Raw genomic sequence first — 20,963 nt, 5'->3', positions numbered from 1 at the left:
GCAGCATGTAAAGACTTCTTTATTTGGGGTGTGGGAGTCCTGGCTGCAGAGTCTTAGTTTGCATTTATACTACACAGAATTGATAATAATAAAGGAAAAAAACCAAAATAGCTATAATAAGCTGCATATTTTCCAACAAGATTAAGTGCTCTGCATTCAGAATGGTAACCGAAAGTTCAACTTTCTTTAAAAATTACTCATTTCTATTGGAAAATATACATACGTTTTTCCTTTTGAGTTTGTTTGCAAGTTACCATCACAATTATGGGCAATGTTGGGGGCTGTACAAAACGGAGTATTTCTTCCAATTTTATTTTCAATAATGCACTGAGAAGAGAGCTTCCTGCTGACTTCTCTAGCTAATAATGCAATTCACGTAGAGATACTGATATCATATTGAAAAAATGAAGGAAAAAATACTCGCTCTGCATTTCACTGTTTTAGTTTTAAGAATGTTATCAAGGAGAGAGGGCATTTGCAATTTCTGTTTTGTACTACTTGACTAGAGCCTCAGAAAGTAAAAACTAGCAATGCTATGCCAGAAAGACAGACCAGACCAGCTGTGGGCATGCAGATTATTCATTGACATTAGGACTTCTATGGAGATCAGTAAAAATCATTATAGACATGACCTATTTGCATTCAAAGAAAATGCATGACAGCATTCAGGCCCTGCTTTGCAGAGTAATGAGTAATCAGAGCTTCAACTACAGTTAATGGCAAAATCAAGTTTTTAGAGCCCCTGCTGTGGGCATCACCGAGTCTCCTGAGGGCAGGACACGTGTGCGACTGAAACACTCCTCTGCTGATGGTGAGGTTTGGTGGACAAGGTCAGAAAACACAAGTTTAAACCAGGAGCAGGTGAGAGAAGGACAAAACAACAATTCAAGATTCACGCACATTTGACAGTTATTGGATAAAGAGGTGGAAAGAAATATACCTTTCTTTCATGAGCACTGGGTACTCCAGGGGTGTTCTGCTTGAGAAAGCCTGCTGTTGTGGACCACCTTGTAGGATTTTTCCGTGAAGGCTCTTCTGAAGAAAAATTTGTGTCACTTACAGAGGTTGAGAGGCCAATCAGCGCAGGGTCACTACTACGTCGGACATGAAGAGGCATATCTGAAGAATAAAACAGACTGGTAAATAAACACTGACTAGATTTAAAATGTTTTCCACATAAGAAATACATCTTTTTCAAGCTCTGGATGGGTGGTTTTGACAAATGTCGTTTCACAGAGTAAGAAGTTACTGACCTCAGCATAGTTCCTCGAGGACAAGGTCTGTTTCCTCAAAACCACAGCCTTGCTGCTTGGCCGCACGAGGAGAAAATGAGGGCCAAACCAAGCTCTTTGAACCTAGCACAGCTTGTTGGCTTTACAAGTGCAAACACAGCATCGCTGCTATCTGTTGCTTGTTGTGTAAAATAAAACAACAGCATAAGTTTGAACAAATAAGAGGCTAAGGTGACTTACAAGTATTTTGAAGAGCAAGTAGCCTAAGGCCTAAATTCAACCGCCTGGTGGACTAGGACAACGTATCCCCCATGGCTGCAGAATGGGCACTGCCAGCACAACATGCTTGCAAGAACCTGCGCAGCAGCGCCTTTGCAGCGAAAGGCAGCCTCCTCACCTTCTAAAATATACTCTCCATTTCTTTCTCAAAACTTACGGAAGTGACTGTTTTGTATTTTGCATTCTTCTGCAAAGATCTGTGCTGATTTACCCTGATTCCCTTAGCCTTCCAGCTGGCATGACTGACAGGAGAACAGTATTTTGTTAGTAATAAACAATGCATCAGGCAGGTAGACTGATGGGAGAGAGAGAGGTTTTTTTAATATATGTAGAGGTCAAATCCATTCTGGAAACTTTGATGGCACATTAAAGTTAGTTTCTCTTGAAATACAACTTAATTATTTCCAATTTCATTTATTATCCTACAACAAATATCCACACATCTATCGTCTCCTTGCCCAAACAGGAGTTTCACTGCCTGTATTTGCGACCTCTTAGCACTCTCCCACTCAGCATCAGAACAGAAGGGATGTGATTTATCAGTTGTATTTCTCTTTACTGCTGCACTGGGAACCTTGAATGCAAAGTGGAAAAGGAAAAGGTGAAAGCTACGACACGTAAGCAGCAGAGGGAAAGGCACGCTGAGCAACGCCTGAGCGTGAAAACCAGGCTATTTTTTAATGTTTTGATGAAACAGTTACCAAGGAAGCTGAAGGTGCACATCTCGCAATATGAGCGGGAAAACACAATGACAGGAATTTAAGTGACTATTCTTAAGTTTCAGGATACCTTTATGTTAACACTACATATAAATATTAAAATACAGAATCATGTCATAAAATGACATGACATTATAAAGACAGTGAGAAAGACAGTAAGTCATGCCACACAGAGAAAATGCGTGAGATTTTTTTTTTTTTTTTAACAACTAGGACTTGTGCTCCTGAGGTACAGACAAGTGTTACAGGACAAAACACCAGTCATTCTATTTCATGTCCATCCTGGTATAAAAGAATAACAGAATTAGCTTATGTTTTTTCCCCCCAGTCCTTCTACTCTTTCTCTTTCCTTTGAAAATTCTTTTTTTTATTATTATTTTCATAAGAAAAATATTCACAAGAGTTAATTTTTAGCAAATAAAATGTTTTCTTTTATAAATATGTACCTTTGTCCTTATTTATACATATGTGTAACAGAACTAGAAGTAATTAAAAGAATACTTCGGGAAAGAAGACTAATTACACAGAAAAGTATTTATGGTCTGAGTTAACGCTCCTTCGATTTTGATTACTCAGTATATACTCAGGAACTCGTAATAGAGGGTTTTTCTTTGATTGCTTTGTCTTCAACTACTTCAAGTTTCACGAAGCAGCTGCGGTAAAGCCTCTCATTTCCCCCTAGATGGCAAACATAATACAAGTACACTGGCAAATCGCAAGAGATCTCTGTAACAAAGGTGGCACAGCTGCGGTCCCAGCCACGGCCCCACAAAGGGTAACGAAGTGACCCATTAACAGCGGTGCCCGCGCTGCTGGCTTACCCCCCAACGTACACTCTCATTTATTAGATTAGCCTGGGCAAGAAAGTGGCTCTGCAGTATGTAGTGCCACTTAAGAAAAATACCAATCTATATTTGTTCCAAGCAGCGCGCGTATTATCCTGTTTGCCTTAGCTACCCACCCTACAACAGAGAATTACAATTTTCAAACATGAGTTCGCTTGCTCCTTATGCTTGTATATCTATATATAAGCACAGTGATAGCAAAATGTTCTTGTATTTTTACACCCTTTCTTCAAATTACTTGACAAAACAAAAGTTCAGCTGGGTGAACTTCTGTAAGAAGAGAACCCAAATTGCCAACAAAGAAAGAAAGGAAGAAACTGGAACTCAAATCAGCACTTCTGGAGGCACGCAAGCAATTATCACTGCCTCGCCTTTTGTTGTGTAGCGAGAACCTGACAGTTTGCACCGTGCTAAGAAGCAGAGACTTTTCACAATACAGAAAGTTAATCATGCAATGGAATTCCAAAATATTAATATGCTCCAGAGAAAACATTAACATGAGAAGTTCCTCTACAAAATCTATTTGCTGATGAGCCACCTTTAATATGACCCATTTCATTTTAGTAAGGTTGGTTATTGAGGTATTTTCAGACATTAATTGAACACTTCTCCAAATCTTTAAAAAAGAAAAAGGAAAAAAGAAAAAAAAAAGTATTCTGTCAATACAAAGATATAATGTGATCAATTCTAGTCTCTCCTTATGAAAATGGTTCCATACATAAGGAAAAGTGATTTTATTACTAACCAAACTTCACAGTAAAGTGAATTATAAAAAAAACAGTAATTCGGGTGTGTTGGATCTATATATTTCCCAGTTAGACTAGAAATTTAAACATATGGATTTTTTTTTTTTTTTAAATTGCTGGAATGGGACAAGCACATGGAGCTAGCTCTAGCATATGCTGCTTGGCAATGGTCATTATTGCTCCAGGTATTAATCCAAGAATTAAATCTTATTCCACTATATTAACCACAAGTTGTAAATCTAATCTCCTGCATTCCTGTCTCCAATTCTGTTCTGAGAGACCATTCTAACCCCATTTTGATACTCTCCAGTAAAACAACAACAAAAAAGAATATATTGAACAGATTTTTGTACTACTATATTGTTGGTTACGATCTTCTGGTTTACCTGAATTTACAGATTTAAAGAGGATATACTTTGAAATATTAAAAGGAAAATCAAAGGAAAGGAACTTAATAATTAAACCACAAGATGAAGTATGCATGGGACCGATGCAATGTCACTGATTCCAGGATGACGGCTGATACCGTTTGAAGTCTGTGGTTTCTTTGAAGAGTGGATAAAACAGCAATGAACTCTAATCACAAGGCTTCAAATTCTCTGTGGCACTAATGCACTGTAAATATTGATTTGCTTCTGCAGCTAAGGTGCCTTTTAAATAAGCACTTGAAACAGTAAATCTAATAAGGAATTACAGGAAGTTTTTAAAGTCTAAGAATTAAGGAAAAATTAAATTAAAAATCATGAAAGTGACCACTAACTCAGTTCTTGAGCCACATGCAAGGACCTGAAGTATTCAGCAATGAGTCCAACACTATAACTTCAGAAAGCATTATGTGTGACAGAGAATCCTATTAAGTTATGTATATAGCCACAGTTCTGTGAGGAAATGGTTATTTGTAGGATAAATCCGAGCTGGATAACAAAATGCTCACATTCGTAATCATGAAATTCTGACTGGAAGTCTCATTTTATTAAAAGCAACAGCAGTTTCACTATAAATTATAAAAACAGCCAATATACATTTTATAACCATCTTTAAATGTTAAGAACACAGAGTTGTACCTTTCCTTCCTGCCAGCAATTCCATTTTTATTTTAAAAGGGTCATCACCTTCTCTGATTTTCAAATATGCTCATGAGCAAAAGCATTTCAGGATCTGGCAAATTTCATCCATAAAGCTGAATACGTCGTTCTGCATGCAGGCATTCAGCGCAAAGGATGGTGGTCTCAGAGCAGAGCTAATATATACCCTTCCTCTCAGATGTCAGCTTGGAGGGCATGACTCGAAAAATACACACGTATATTTATATAGCATAGCAAAGACAATTTTACTCTGAAGATTTCAACCGATGTTTCAGCTCCTCGGTGGCACCGGCAGCTCGCACAGTTTGGTGTGCAGTGAATTTAAGACACAGAAAAGAAAAATGATCTTATGGTTATTTCTGGCCACCTCACACAGACCATCAGGCACATGACTGATGAGTAGGCCTGAACAGGACTTCCCCGTGCCCCTTACACTGAATAGTCTTCTCTGGGGAAATGATGATTCAGTAAAACCAAAAAACTCTGCAGGAAAGAGTAGCTTTCAACAGGGAAGTTGCTCGGAGTTTCTGAAAGTGAGCCTGTAGGTATGCATGTATGTTGAGGAGTGTTGTATATACAATACGTACAGTGAGCCTACCTCAGCACCAAGAAACCGGTCTGGGGATGGGAGATAGAGACTCAACAGTTTTACTGCTTGTGTCGCCCATCCAGCTCATTGTACCACTCAAATCCTCATCTGGAGTTCACTCAAGAGGAAGGATGAATCAGGGTCATCCCAGGCTCACTCAGGAAAGCAGGACTGCTGCTTCCAGCTGGAAGTACTTGAAACTACAACTTAAGACTTTGCCTATATTTAACTGAAATAGCCTTTAAAAAATATTTAGATTAGCCTTGAGTTTCATACTCCAGCACAGCTCCCCGAACTCTGGTTCCAATTTCAATAGGTTCAGTTCAGCTCCTCCTTCCACTCGGTTGGACACAGCGAGAGCCAAACATCCCTTATGACCTTCAAGAGCTCAAATCCCCAAATTGGTTCAACTTTCATTCTTGCAAACCTCTAGAGACAAGACGATGCTAACTTCCAAAGACCATTGAGGCTGTTGCAAACTGGACTACCACACAGGTTTTTCAAAGCTTTTTCTCTTCAGACAGAAGAAAAACAGTTGGAGACAAAAAAGAGCTGATTGGGAACATATCTACAAATTGCATTAAACCCTAGCAGCAGCTAACATAAGCCAGCACTTCTCTACAAGATTAACAAAACAGTGCAAATCAAATGTAGGCATCTTGAATTAGAAAAGAAAAAATATTAAAAACATAAGCAGTTCCAAGAGGTGAAGAACTGCTCCCCAGAAACTGCATCATCTGTCCTACAGAAGCAAACTCAGGCGTACTATCCAAAGATGGCTGCTGGGAGGGATGCGAAACAGTAGCACTGCAAAGCTACCACCAGTTGCAGATCTTTTCAGAAACATACTTTTGGACATGACAGCAAAGGAAGATGACATATATACACCACCATCTGTCTCTTCATGACCCTCAGCAGTATTTTTCTGTCCCTGAGAATCCATTCCACTTTTAATTAATGATTATTTAATAAAAGAATTTGCAGCATTTCCCAAAGTGAATAATCTTTACTTGATCAAAATCTTCAAATTTCTTTCTTTCTAAATTTGCATTATTTTCCCCAAGTTTATCCTCCTTTTACTAGTTATCTTCCCTGCACTTACAAAACTATCTTTTTTCTCATGTGTCATAGACAATTACAGCATTTCTCCCCTAAACGGTGCCATGTAGCACGTAACTTCACCTCTGCTTCTCTCAATTCTCTATTGCTGTTCATTTTTGTAAATATTATTCTGGTCTTAAATTGTTCAGAAGACACCCAGAATAGTGTATTTCTCTTCTGAAATACCCTCAGTGCCGTCTTACAAGGAGTACCCTCCCTGTCTTTTTTTTTACTTTGACACTAATACATAGTCAACAGTAATCACATTTCAGTATTTCATTGTCATGGTATCAATCCCGAACATCCACAGAAATCCTAATACTTTTTCTATAGCCTCACTTCAGCATCTTTGTCTTGTTAATTAAAGTATATGTTCAGTTTAGATCAATATTCTTATACATTAGCTTCTATTTCTTCAGACTGAATTAAACTGTATTTTTCCAGTACATGTACATGTACTGTGTACTATGTACAGTACACAGTACATGTACTACATCTCTCTTGGGTTATTTATCTTTCCTCCACTCATATTATTCTCCTTTCCTAGTTTATCAACATCTGGAAATTTAGTTACATACTATTTATAGTACTGATAGATTTAAAGATGTTAAATAAAACCAAAACTAACAGGAATCCTCATGACACCCTACTGGACAACAACCTCTAGACTAAGATTGCCTCCCACTTTTAAGATTTCTGCGCTGATTTTCAAACCACACTGAAGTGTTTATGCTCACATTAACTTGGAATTTCCAAGATGCTTAGATTTCTATCAAATGCTTTAACATTTGCAAATAATGTATCAATTGTGCATCATTCACCTACAAATACCAACTGTCTAGCGTTCACAGCTCTTTCAGAATTACAAGAAAGCTTAAGATGACATAGTTTAGATAATAAGCATTTCTCTACTCAAAAATATGTTTATGCTTAAAAACATCAACTTCTGAAAATGAATTTCTCTATATTCAGAACTCTTGGTTAAATGACAAGCCTGACATTCCTCTTACAGAGGGGAAAAAAAAAGAAATTGTTAACTTCACACAATTCCAGATATTTTTAAGTACTTCATGAACAAGCCCAACTGTTTTCAGTAATTCTTCTAACTATTCATCTTCAAACAACAGCTTATATACTTCCTCATAGAGATGTTTTCAATGTTTTCAAACATTGTTCTCTGCTTTCTTATTTCTTTAGCTTTAAAATGTCACATTTATAAGCATTTGCACATTAAAATCATGTCAAATCACAATTATTCTGTTTTCCTCATACAACTGCCCCATGCAGTTGGAGATCTGGCAGGCAGACACATCAGGAGCGGGGCAGAGGCCGTACCACAGCACTAAAAATGCACAATGTGGTCCAGCAGATGGGAGATGAACGAGGCAGGTCGTGGGACTCTTACACCGAGCCTGCAAAATTTGACAGCTGCGCATATGTCCCGAACCATCACATAAATTTAAGAGAAAATACACTTGGCTGTGTAAAATGTACGAACAAAAACCCACTGCATGCTAGCACACCTTTAAGAAATACCTATAAGAAATATTAGCATGTCCATGATCAAAAATTACTCAAAGAAAAGTAAGAACATCTCTGGAAGGATGGATGGCAGTGAAAAGAATGCAACCAAGCCACCAAAAAAGTCTTATTACAAAGCAAAAGAAGAAAAGTCCTTACCTTCTTAGTATGATTTTCAATTTCTTTTAATAGAACCTAAGTTTTCCATTTTGCCAACCATGACTGCTCAATGACTTTGAAATTCAAAAATAAGAAAACATCAACCTGCCACAGTTACATTTTAATAATGAGGTTATGTTAAATCCTTATCTTGAAAGGCCTTTAAAATAACAATCTACGTTCTATTTCTCTAATAGTCTTTCTTCTTACTTTTGAATACTGAGATCCAGGAGGAAAAAGATGATTGCACCTTGAAACTCAATTTACTTAGACACTGACTTTTAAAGCTAATTAGAGGAAGATCTTTAAAACCGAAATTAAAATTTAATTATCTACACCCTCTCCGTCTCCCTTCTCTGGGCTTTATTCTAAAATGCAAATATCTTTGCATGCCAAAAGAAAAGACAAAAATGTCAGATCTTACAAATGTGCTACTCATCTCTGTCAAAAAATTATGTTTCAGTATGTTTTAATGAGCTGCAGTCTCAGGTTTTTTGGGTACATTCTTCATGGATTTCCTTAAAACATGCTGGATTACCTCTTCACCTATTTTCACACGATTGCTACAAATCTAAGAAAATGCAGTTCTACTCCCCCAGATGTTATAAATTTTTTGCAAAACAGCATCCCGCTCATTACTTCTTCAAACACTTGTGTGACAGTAGAAGCATCATCAACTTTGCTACCGCTGAAGTTTTTCTGCTTACATCAAAGATCATGCCTTGCTAATAAGACTCTGATTGATATTTAGTTATATTATAATGAAGACACTGTATTTTGTATCTGAATTCACAAGTCATTTTGCAGTGCAGGCAAAGGTTTGCAGTGGCAGGAGCAAATCCCTAGCTGCTTTGAGTTGAGAAGGCTTCACCCCTCTGAGACACAGGAAGGAAGCTGGCAAATATTTTTCTTCCCACAACTTTGAAAAATCCCCTAAAAATGAATGGTAAAATTGTTCCTGTTAATGAACATAATGTAGTGATGTGAAAACTGTATATTATTTATGATCTAAATGCTTTGGGTAGGCTCAGAAAGGCTCACTTAGAGGAAGAAGTTTGCAACTTTTTCCTGGACAGAAGGGAATAAATACAGAACGCGACAATAGGATTTAGGTTGTAACTTGAAGAGCTCAGTTGGGAAGAACCAGGAATGATATAACGTGTGTAATACATGTTACGGTTCTTTCATCAGTGAGTTTCAGCCAGAGAAAACCTGCTGTGGTTGCCAATGGCATGACCCCCTCTAGTCCCCAGGCCATCACCGCGCTTTTATATGAGGAAAGGGGGTGGGTAGGAGTGCCATTCCTCCGCAGTGCCAGGTATTAGGGGTTCAGAACTACCTGTCAGTCTATATCTGTTTCTGACTTACACTAGGATGAACTTTCTATCAACATCTGTTGCCGACACAACCTCGTGCATCACTACATCACCTGCTATGTGAGGTGGGAATTCCTATGTGGATTATATCCCGATATCAAAGAGTTAAACATGCTTAATTGCAATTCAGCAGGTATGCGTGTAATTAGCAAGGGACTTGTTGTTACACAAGTCCTTACAAAGCTGGTATGGCAATCTCTCTCCTTCCCTACTCTCCATCAGAACCTAATGCCGCATCCGCTGGCTCATGAATTACGGCACTAATTGATTTTTTTGAGAAGGTAATGGTCTGCACTGCCCCAGAGGGCTGCGGAGCCTCTGTGCTGCCCATCAGCGTCGCCTCTGTGGCTCCTGCCCAGCGAAGGAAACCCTACACACCGGCCTTTCCCTGGGCAAACAGCAACAAAATGAAAACCCACAGCATTTCTGCTGGCGTCTAGAAGGGGAAAAAAACCAACCAACCTTCTGGATTAGTAAAGACATCACAACGGGACCATCATCGAATAGTCCAGTGTGTAGACACGGTATGGTAAATAACGGGCAGCAGTGGGATGCTATCGGTACCTTCTATCGGTACCTTAACTGCAAACTGTGAACAAGTTGTGTATGATGGTTGTTTACCACATTTATGTTTGAAACAGTGAGGGAAGAGGTATTTCTTTGCCAGTCACCAGATGAATACTCCATCTTTGAAAGTGTTCGGCTGTTAATCTGGCGCACCTGCACATTCTGTGGAGCAGAACCTCCTCACCGTGGAGCGGGCACTGGGCACCTGGCCTCTCCTCCCTGCAGGCTGGGGCGAGCATGGCTGACTCCAGCCTTGCTCCACTGCGGACAAGTACAAGAATGGTCAAAAACCCAGCTGGGGTTTTTCTGAGATATAAAAAAGATTGCTTACATCCACCTCGCAGGCCATTGTCAGGCTGGAGAAGGCAACGATTTTGGGATATTAGCACCTGGAGGTGGAGGTGAACCTGTGTTACCCAAAATCCACATAGCTTTATTACAGAAATTATTTAGACAGATTTTTAACTGAAGCGTAATAGTTATGACAACTAAGAAAACTTGCTACAACCATTTAAAAGGGTGGGAGGGGGTGCTCAGAAGTTATCTGTGCATACATTTTCATAGCTATATGCACAAAATTTAAAGAAAAAAGGACGTGTGGGAAGGAACAGCCTCTACTGCACACTACCGAGTTTCCAACATGGCAGAAAAAAAATTACTACTAACATCTATAATAAGGTAAGAGTGAACATAGTCCTGAACAACTATTAAAACCAACTAACAGCTTCTGCAATTTTAATGGCACTTGTTCTTGTTTCCATGACAGAAACATTTACTAGGATTATTAGAAACATGTTGGTACATTCATGAAACACGCTCTCATTTAAAGTCCAATCTCTGCAAGTTAACATTTTGCTGAGCTCATATCTGCCACTGATGACCAAGAACAGTAAAAGACCTCAAGCAGAACTAGGAAAAGGCCGTATCATGCCACCCCATGTGCTCCAGTAGACAACTTTTAGCAGAAGGCTCTTCTGCACGCAGGGACTAATACAGCTCAAAGGCATAAAGATCCAAGAATATTATTTTCCGTCATTCAGCTACAAGTATGAAGCTAAAACCCCGATGACAAATCCAGTATTTGCGTGTTTAAGTAATGGGATGAAATGCCACCAACCCTCCGCATCCACAGAGATGAGGGCATGGGAGGGCAGATAGTGCAGCGCTCTGCAAAAAGATGTGATGCTGTGCCTGACCTTTCATTGGGGGTAGGTCGGAGAATGGTCTGGGAACGTGTGAAGTTTGGGGACTACACAAACCTAACGGCATCGAAACAACCTCTTTCGGCATCAAAACCACTTCTTTGCAACTACATGAGTGGAGCATAAGAAGCTCCAGCTATCAGCACAACATGCTGAAATCTTCTCATTAACTCTCAAGGTTAAAGATCACTTTCTGCAGCAAACTCCAGTGTTCCCAGTAGCCAAATAGGGAGTAAGGCAATTAAGACTACATTGGAAGTTGTTAGTTAAATTGTTCAGATAATGGCCACAGTGGGACAATAAAACAAAACATCTGCTGCTCTCCAAGGTGTGACAGACCAACAGATATCTTTAATTCTTCTTTACTAGAAACATATTATAATAGTAAACTATATTCCCTTCTTTTTTAAAACTATACTTAATGAGTAGTAGGAGACCTAGCTGCTGCTTGAAATGTGCAAAGTTGAGCATTCCCGTCTCTCTTTACATGTACTTTACAAGGTCCCTTACAACAACAACAGGGAGCCTGAATTGTTCTCTTCTGGAAATGCAGAAAATTTTCTACCCCTTGGAGAAACTTTGGCAACATCTATCTGTCTATTCTTCCCCCCCGCCCCCCCCCCTCTTTTTTTTTTTCTCTCCTCCCTTTAACAACTCTGGAAACATGCGGTTACACTGCATGCTTAATTACATACCTCTCACATCTTTTTTTATTTCACATTGCCAAGGCTGAAAAGAGTCAAAAATTATTCCTAAAAGTTCAAAACCAAGAATAAGCAAATACAAAGAACCTCAGCTGAAGTTCAAAAAGAAATCTCACTACATGAAACACAGTTCATGAATTTTTGGATCAATGACTTTTCATGCTTGCAGTTGCCAATTTTCATTATAAATTGCGATTGGTTCTAGCCTAGAGATGAAGATCATCCTTCTTAGTGGAGAAACAGCTTTAGCCAGAACTAACAGAACATATTTACTGAAATACTACGGTATATACTTTGTGCCAGAATTTGTCAGGTTCCCAGCAGCTAACTTTTCCAAGCTGCCTCCACACCACAAGCTTCCCTCCTTCTCTCATCCTAGAATGTGCTACAACAATTTGAAATATCTGCACACAGAAAGGGAACATGAGGTGGACACATTTTATTTTACAAAATTAGTAATATTTTAAAAAATACGATGATTCTTATTCATTTTATATGTATGATTGAGGAGTTTTCATTCTGTTTCATTCTTCAGGAGATTAATAAGGTATTTATTGTTCTGCAGCCCACAATGTATTGATACAGTGAAATGAGAAAAGGTGGGGACAAGCAGTGTACATGACTTGGTCCTCTTCCATTAGTATGAATAATTGGAGGCTGTTGCTGAACAAGAGGAATCCAAACAGATTCAAAGGAAAATTGATAGCCCAGGACAGGGCATCCAGGAAGAGCCCTGCAAGTAGTCTGTTGGACAAGAGTAGTCTGCAAAGCCATTCCAACAGATTGCATTTTCCACAGAGCAGAAGAAAAATGCTGTTACAACTGAACTGGCAACTGAACGTCTCCTTCTGCACCTGAACCCAGTTAAGCGCCTCATGCTACTACTACACACACTTCGCTCTCTCCAAAGCCTCCCTGACGAAAGATAACAAGCTGGCAAAACCTCTAGAGAGGACAGACGGGAGAGAAACCGGGGACACAGAGGAACTACGGTTCCTCTAGTCCACGTGAGGCCGTGGCCAGGGCTGCCTGCACGTGGGCTGATGGCCAGAGTACTCACTTCCCCACATGCCACACACCCAGACACAGTCCCTGCAGCATCAGGGCTAACAACCTCAGTCAATGAGAAAATATATCCAGGAGTAAAGCAGGAACATGGCAGGGTCACTATCCATCCAACTGGCAGCATGCAAAGAGGTGCGAGCTTTCTGGAGGAGTGCCCAAGCTGCACTTTGATGCCACGGTCAGGATGTAAAGGACCGCTGTAAGAGCACTACGGCGACCAGTCCTCAGCATCCACGGGCTTCCCCTACCCAGCTTGTAGCGGCGTATCTGTAAGGTGCTGCTGCTACAACCAAAAATAAAATTCACTCTTTTCAACTTAAGTTCTCCGCAAAGGCTCTGTGAAATGCAATTCAGATATTTTCCACTTCTCAAAAGGAAGAAAGTTATATTGCATAGCCACTAAAAGAAAGCCACAGGGGAAGAGAGCCATCTCCTGTACTGATGGAGTTATTTCTTTAACCCACCTGAGAGCAATGGATTTTAGGGAACAAGCCCTAGTATCATCATTTTTATCTTACATTAGAATTTAGACAGCTTTCTGGTATTAAGACCTCCCTAGCATGTTGATTTTTCAATCCACGCATCCTTACGAGGTTTGTACAAAGCACCTGGACATTCCCAGAATAAACACAGGGAATATATACAAACGACTGCGAGTAGAACTTCCGTAGGCTCTCACGGATCATCAACTTCTCTGCAGTGTGCATCAAGTAGTCAATGTGCTTCTAGCAGGAAGCTGCCTCTGTTTCCTGAAGTGCTTAGTACAAAATCTGAAAGTTAACTCTAAGAAATGGTTCACATATTTTGCTAAACTACACTATTTTTACATTAAACATGGTGCTTCTGACAAAAAAATACTGTTTAATAAAAGCAGCTATCTTAAATTTCATATAAAATGAGAGCAGAAAAATAGCTTATTATTGTTTCATTACCTATGTTTATGTAATCTCTGAAGGCAGAGTATTTTAACAACTATATGAGAGCTAGTGTATTTAATATGACGTGAAAAAATCTACTACATTAAATAATATCTAAGATACTTACTCATCACTACAAATAAAACAGCTATTTAAAGCAGAGAACCTTCATGCAGATGTTTAAGGTCACCCCAGAGCAAAAGTAAATTTGTATTCACGCATAAGTTTCAGTGAGGATCTTGTCTGTACAGAAACTGAAACGTAGTCTTCCATATCATGCACATAAACCCTAAAAATATTTCTTAAATGCTTCTGAAACTAAACAGCTTTCTGAGAACAAACCCATTACTTTGTGCTTCTTCTCTGGAATTTGTAAAACTATTTTAAAAGTTATTAATTCATGACATAGTTCACTTTTGTGTCTCAGATACAGGTATCGTCGTGGTTTAGCCCCAGCCAGCAACTCAGCACCACGCAGCCACTCACTCCCCAGTGGGATGGGGGAGAGAATCGGACGAGTAAGAGTGAGAAACACTCCTGGGGTGAGATAAGAACAGTTTAATAATTGAAATAAAGTAAAATAGTAATGCTAATAGTAACAGTATAATAATAATAACGATATACGAAGCAAGTGATGCACAATGCAATTGCTCACCACCCGCCGACCGATACCCAGACAGTTCCCAAGCAGCGATCGCTGCTCCCCAGCCAACCCCCCCCCAGTTTCTATACTGAGCATGAGGTCATATGGTATGGAATAGCCCTTTGGGCAGTTTGGATCAACTATTCTGGCTGTGCCCCCTCCCAGTTTCTTGTGCACCTGGCAGAGCATGGGAAGCTGCAAAGTCCTTGACGAGCATAAGCAGTACTTAGCAACAACTAAAACATCAGCGTGTTATCAGCATTCTTCTCATCCTAAATCCAAAACACAGCACTATGCCTGCTACTAGGAAAAAAAATTAACTCTATCCCAGCCAAAACCAGGACAGGTATATTTGCTTTTTCTGAGATTACTGTTTGCGTATAGCTCACGCGTTCCTCAGAAGCAATTGGGTTATCTCAAATACATCTACTGGACTAAAAGCACTGATCAAGTGTGGTCATTTTTGCTGTTTCCACATAGCTGGAGAGAAAAGCAGTTATACATCTCTGTGAGCTTTGCTGCTCCTCCTCATCAGCAGCACCTCAGCGGGGCTGGGAAGCAGCTACACTGAGAGGAACAGGAGCCAAAACCACCTAAGCCCGCACTCATTGAGATGGCCACACTCCTCGCTCCTGGTTGGCACAGGGACAGCACTGGGACATGGGGTCTCCTTGGCCTGCTAAAGCCAGGAGACAGGGAGAGATGGAGATCAAGAGACTGAGAGATGCTGCTGCTCAGCACGTCCATAAGCTATAGGTGGGTACATAACATACGCCACCGGCTCACTGAATCACGCTGCCACAGACGTCCCCATCAAGGAGTCCCTCCCCACCCCCCTTTCTGACCACAGAAGGTTTGCAACTCTTCTCCCTGTGCACACTTTGTGCTTTAGGGAGTCCTGTGACGCAGCCAGAGAAGACAGCAAACCACCTTTTCAGTAAATGGCACTTCAGGACCCCATTCCCGAGGGGTTTTAACAATTTTGTTTCCCTTTTCATTTTACAGCAGAGCAAAGGGAAGACCTGGACATCACAGGCTTTGAATTACATTCTTGTGGGACTCACCTGGAGACGACTAAAGAAATAGAAGCTTAATCTACAAAAACATAGTATTAAGTTCTTCAACAAAATATACTTTTGCAGATCTTGCTACCAAGAAAAAACAACCTCCCTGGACCCAAACTGCAGGATAAATGTCTTTGCAGGAACAAAACAAACACAAAAAAATTCCTGGATCAAAATTCACTCAGCAGCATGAGGCTGAAAAAAATTTCCTACTGATGTACTACGTGGCAGTTTGCTTGTCTAGCCTTTCCAAACAGCGATCTAACATTAGTGTGAGGACAGAGAGGGGGAAAATTGCTGCCTAAGTGGCAGGTTTGTTATTGTTTGAAAATTCTAAAGAGTTCACTTAGAAACTTCTAAAAGGAGCATCTCTAATTCCCTGAAATTGCTGATAATCGGCCAAGTGAATGGAGAACAATTATGAAGAAAATTGAATGCTTCCAAACGCCAATTTGCTGTATATCCTGAATTAATATTGCATAAGCATTTTTAGTCTCTTGCTGTAAAAGCAAAGGGATAAAAACCTAGGCCCACAGGCATTCTTGCACGGCTTTCCTCACAGAATTTTATAACATCATCATTTTTGCACTTTGTAATCATACTTAGCATTTATGTGGTGGCTTACATCTTTAACCTATTTTTCTTTCAAAAAAAAAAATCTGTAAGGTAAACTGCCTTCTGCATTGAAGGTTCAACAATAAGCAGTCACGCCACAACAGCATGAAGCCCCTAATACAGCCAGAGATATAAGCTGTTTTTCCCTACTAATTAAGTCAGACCACACTTGAAGCCATTGTTGCAAAATACAGTCTTGGGAATTTTTTGTGTTACAGCTACGCCAGCAGTTGGCCATGAAGTACGGTAAAGACGAAGAATACTCGGGGAAGAAAAGGGCTCAAGATGTCCATTTTTTAGCTGAGCCAAAACAGATCAGTTTTTGTTAAAGGGCCAAGAAAGTGTAAAAAGTTAACGCAGAATTTTTATCAGCCCTAGTTTCCTGGGTAGCAGCTCAGTCACCAGCCAGTCCCGCGGAAGAACAAGACCAGCCCAAGCTGTGGTGATGGAACCAGATGCTGTCCATCCTCCTTAGTCCACACTGAAGAGGAGCCAAATCAAAAAACAAATGCAAAAAGCCTCTAAAGCGAATTTTCTCTTTTCTCCTAACAAATCCACCAAAACAAAACAACAACAAAAAAAAAATTAAAAAAGAAAAGCCACCAAAATCCCCACACGCTCCACCTACAAACAAAAGAGGGTGTGGAGGAATGAGAAACCAGGTTGCTGGAGGGTTTGCAGGAGAAAAGGGTATTACAGCAGTAGAGCTAGAGAAAGACAGGCTACGGCAGATGGGATGGTAAGACTACAGAACCGTCTGGAATGGACGCCTTAAACAGGGAGACAGAGTGCAGCTGGAAAAACTGCACCAAAAAAGAAAATGTTAAGAAAACAAATACAGAAGAATGTTAAATGAGAAAAGCACAAGTCCAAGTATGCGAAGAATCATTCGCTACACACACTGCAGCACTACGGCGAGGCTGCAAACAAGCCTCATAACTCAGATGCTGAAGACACCCTGTGATCATCCTGTCAAACACCTATATAAGCCCAGGTACACTGTGCAATAATGTCTGCATTTAGTCTTTTAACTTCTGTTGGAAATACAGAAAAATATTGACTTTAATTTCAAGACTTCAGGAGACAGAGAATCCATCAAAGCCCCAGGACTGTCATTTTTAAAGCTCTGCAATTCAGTGAATGTCTTCCGTGTCTGAGACATCCACAGTTTGTGTTTCAGGAAAGGTAATTCAAAATGTCATCATGCACTTATACAAATCTAAGATTACACACAATACTGTTTTTCATTTTGTGATTAACACTTGAGAAATAACAAAAGTGTAATCATGTGGGATTATCCTTCCTTTTCACGTCTTTAACTTTTTTTTGCCGTTTCTGGCACGGCCTAGGTCTCAGATTCTACAGATAGTTTTGCAAAGAGAAAGAAAGGGAGAGAGGGAGGGCAGCAGCAACCTACTCACTTCTGTCTCATAATCATACATCATTTACATGGCTCCTAGGGTAATTGTTTATATGGCAAAGTAACATCAAGGAAACAGTTATGTATTTTTATTTGTCCCCAGGGAGGCAAGCATTCCCTGCCACTAGCTCCTCTTTTTTTTTTTTTTTTTTTCCTTTTCTGATCCATGCTTCTTTGTTCTTTAATTCTTCATGCCTTCTCTTTTCCTTTCTCCCTCTGTTTCTGGTCACGGGCTGATATGAAGTGGTTGTCTCCTTTCTAAAATATCCATGAGGCATGAAGTTAACCCAGCTGCACCAGGCTCTCAATCTGGAAGTCAGCAAATGGGAACAGAAGGAAGGAGCATCAAGCCACCAGCTAACCTTCTCTCTCTCGAGGTTAAAGCCTCGCCCCCATCACACATGCTGAGCATCTCACGTTCTGCGGCTTCATAACTACAGACAGAAAGCACAGAGCACACCAAGAGCCTTAATCGGCAGCCCTACCTTTGACATCTCCTCACTTTTTATTGTTAAAAATGACCCTTCAGGTATCTTAAAGCAAATGACAGGAAAAAATACTGGGGAAAAACATCAAGTAAGGAAACACAGAACAAACAATTTATATTGCAGTGCAAGTGAAAACAGTAAGAAAAGACTTATGGCTAAAATGAAATAAATACATTTAATTTGGCTGGTCAAGGTGATAATTAAACTCTGAATTAAGCACATGTATCTATGAGTGAAAATCACCACCCATCTTGCTAAAACTCTGACTTTAAGATCAAGAACTTTTTCCAAGGTAAGTTAAAGCAAACACCATATTTTCTTTACATGTTACATATGCCATTCTCTTAAGTTGTGGTTTTATTTTTTTTTTTTTTTTTAAAAAGGAGGAAAACTGAAGAAAAAACAAGTACAGCTTTCCTTACAAAAGCCATCGCTTTTGATACAGCACAAGATGCATTACTGGATTTAATTACTTACTAAACTTACTGAGTTTTACAAAACATGTGGTCAATGAAATGCCTTCCTCCCACAGAGGTCTGAAACTCTGTTCCTTTCCGAGGAAATTCTATGTACCAATCTTATCTGCTTTCATACAGAAAACACTGCAAATTTCTTGTCCTAGAACTCAAGACATCTGCTAGATCTAGGAGGCATAAAGTAGAGAAAAACACAACATTGATTCACAAGGACTCAGTGCCCGTTAAACACGATTGGATTTGCAGAAAAACCTTGAAAGCACACGTACTCAGAAAAATATTTAAAACATCTGGTGAAACCTGGATGAGGGGAGGGGGAAATACAAGCCCATAACATAAGAACAAATTAAAATACTTCATTAAAAATATTTTTCACCCTTAGTAAAACATTCCGACTTTGAAAAAGAAAAATAGAAATGAATGGAGCAAAATCCTAGCCCTGGGAGAATTCAGAAACGGAAGCCGGCACACGGCACACACAGCACAGCACAAATTGCTCAGTATGAGTGAAGTTGATGTACTGCCTTGAGGGTTTGAGGAGTAATTTAATATTCAATTCAGCCCGTAATAGGAATCCCATGCAAAGAATTCACATCCACAAAATCATTCTGGTAAAATGCAGAATGAAGTAAGACTCCTAGAAGCTTGCTTACACACCGCCAGCAGTCACACCAGGTAAACAGCGCATAAATATTGGTATTACAATGCTACCCCCAACTCACAGCCGCTGAGACCTTTAAGGAAATTCTAATATAAAAGCGCAAACGAGTTCACCACGCGCACGCACCGCGCTCCTCCTCGAGCGCATCCCACTGGGCGCGCACCCGGGCGGCCACGCGCTGCACGAAGACCGCGGGGTCCGACCGCGGCGAAGCGCCTGCTGCCCTCGGCACCGCTCCCCTGCCCGCAGCCCGGGGCAGGCACCCAGGCACGGCCGCCCCGCTGCCCCGGCCGCAAACCCCCCGCCTGCGCCCGCCGGAGCGCAGCCCCTCGCGCCGGGCGCCACCGAGGACGCGGCTCAAGCGTGCGCTCTTTTGGTACTCTCGTCTTCCATGGGCTTTCTGGATTTGCTGCCACCACAACGTACTACTGCACAGATGAACTGCCAACAGACCACACACAATTTAGGATAAACTCCTCAGTTAACACAAGAAATATGCAGGCCAAGCTGTAATAAACACACATGTATCCATATCTGCAGCTGCAGTTTCACTGAGGCTTTGTCACCCTTCACGTTTTGGGGGCTAGGTTTTTAAACAGTTCCGTTTTCTCCTCTTTCCCTCCTTTACTGCTTACACATGGCTTCTTTTTCTCCTCCTCCTCCTCCTCTGGCTCCTGGAGACAGCCCTGCTCGCCGTGGAGCCAGTGCTCTGGCAGAGACCCTCTCCCTGAGCTTTCAGCTACGCCTCCTGGACCCCTGGGCACTGCCGAAGTGCAAGCTAGAAATACTATCTCAGTACCCACAATAACCACAAACAGATTTCCCCCTACCCTTACAGGTGGACAAAAAGAAAATACTTATTTCACTGTAATGTTACCTTTTGAGCAACAAAGCAAAGAGCTATGGAAAGCGAGATTACGAAAAGACTTTGTCCACTTACGTTTTATTACTTTAAAGGTGAACTTGAAACAGAGGTAGACATAAATCATCTGCATGTACAATACTCGCAGAAATATTGCCTACTATGTCAAACTAGAGCAGTAACTTTATTCACTCACGTAATGGATATTTCTCATGGATAAATGTCATGCAGTTCATTTGAAAAAGCAGTTCCATAATTTTTTCACCGCGGCACTCCTCGTAAGCCCTTCATTTTTATTTATTTTTCCATGAGTCAAGAGCCCAACTAAAATTTTAAATAAAACATGAAGAGACTTCACTACGCAAGACCCTGCAGATGGAAATCATCGTGAAAGTCAGGGAGTGCTTGACCTAAAATCCCTCTGTCATCTAATGAAGGTCCTAAACATCAGAGCCTAAACCGGGTTGGAACAGAAGAAGCTAACGTCATTTTTATATTTGAGGTAGAAAGCTTTCATATGCTGAAAACACTTCTGAGGTTTTCGTTCCAAAAAGCCCAAAAGCAGAGACATCAAAGAGGACTTACCAAAAATCATGGAAATATTAATTTGTGTATCCTGTAGGGCTG

The 20,963-nt window shown here is 40.4% G+C and overlaps 1 protein-coding gene across 8 annotated transcripts in view; it reads right to left on the bottom strand.

Annotated features, from left to right (window-relative positions):
• PARD3 (par-3 family cell polarity regulator) overlaps nt 1-20,963 on the bottom strand; it is a 462,728-nt gene that overhangs the window by 274,536 nt on the left and 167,229 nt on the right. For all 8 annotated transcript variants that reach the window (XM_075704957.1, XM_075704960.1, XM_075704958.1 and 5 more), the window contains exon 4: nt 941-1,119. In XM_075704957.1, coding sequence (XP_075561072.1) covers nt 941-1,119 — 179 coding nt within the window. The remainder of the gene's footprint in view (nt 1-940; nt 1,120-20,963) is intronic.

This window comes from Pelecanus crispus, chromosome 2, assembly GCF_030463565.1.
Source record: "Pelecanus crispus isolate bPelCri1 chromosome 2, bPelCri1.pri, whole genome shotgun sequence".
NCBI lineage: Eukaryota > Metazoa > Chordata > Aves > Pelecaniformes > Pelecanidae > Pelecanus > Pelecanus crispus.
This window is presented reverse-complemented; position numbering and strand designations above follow the sequence as displayed.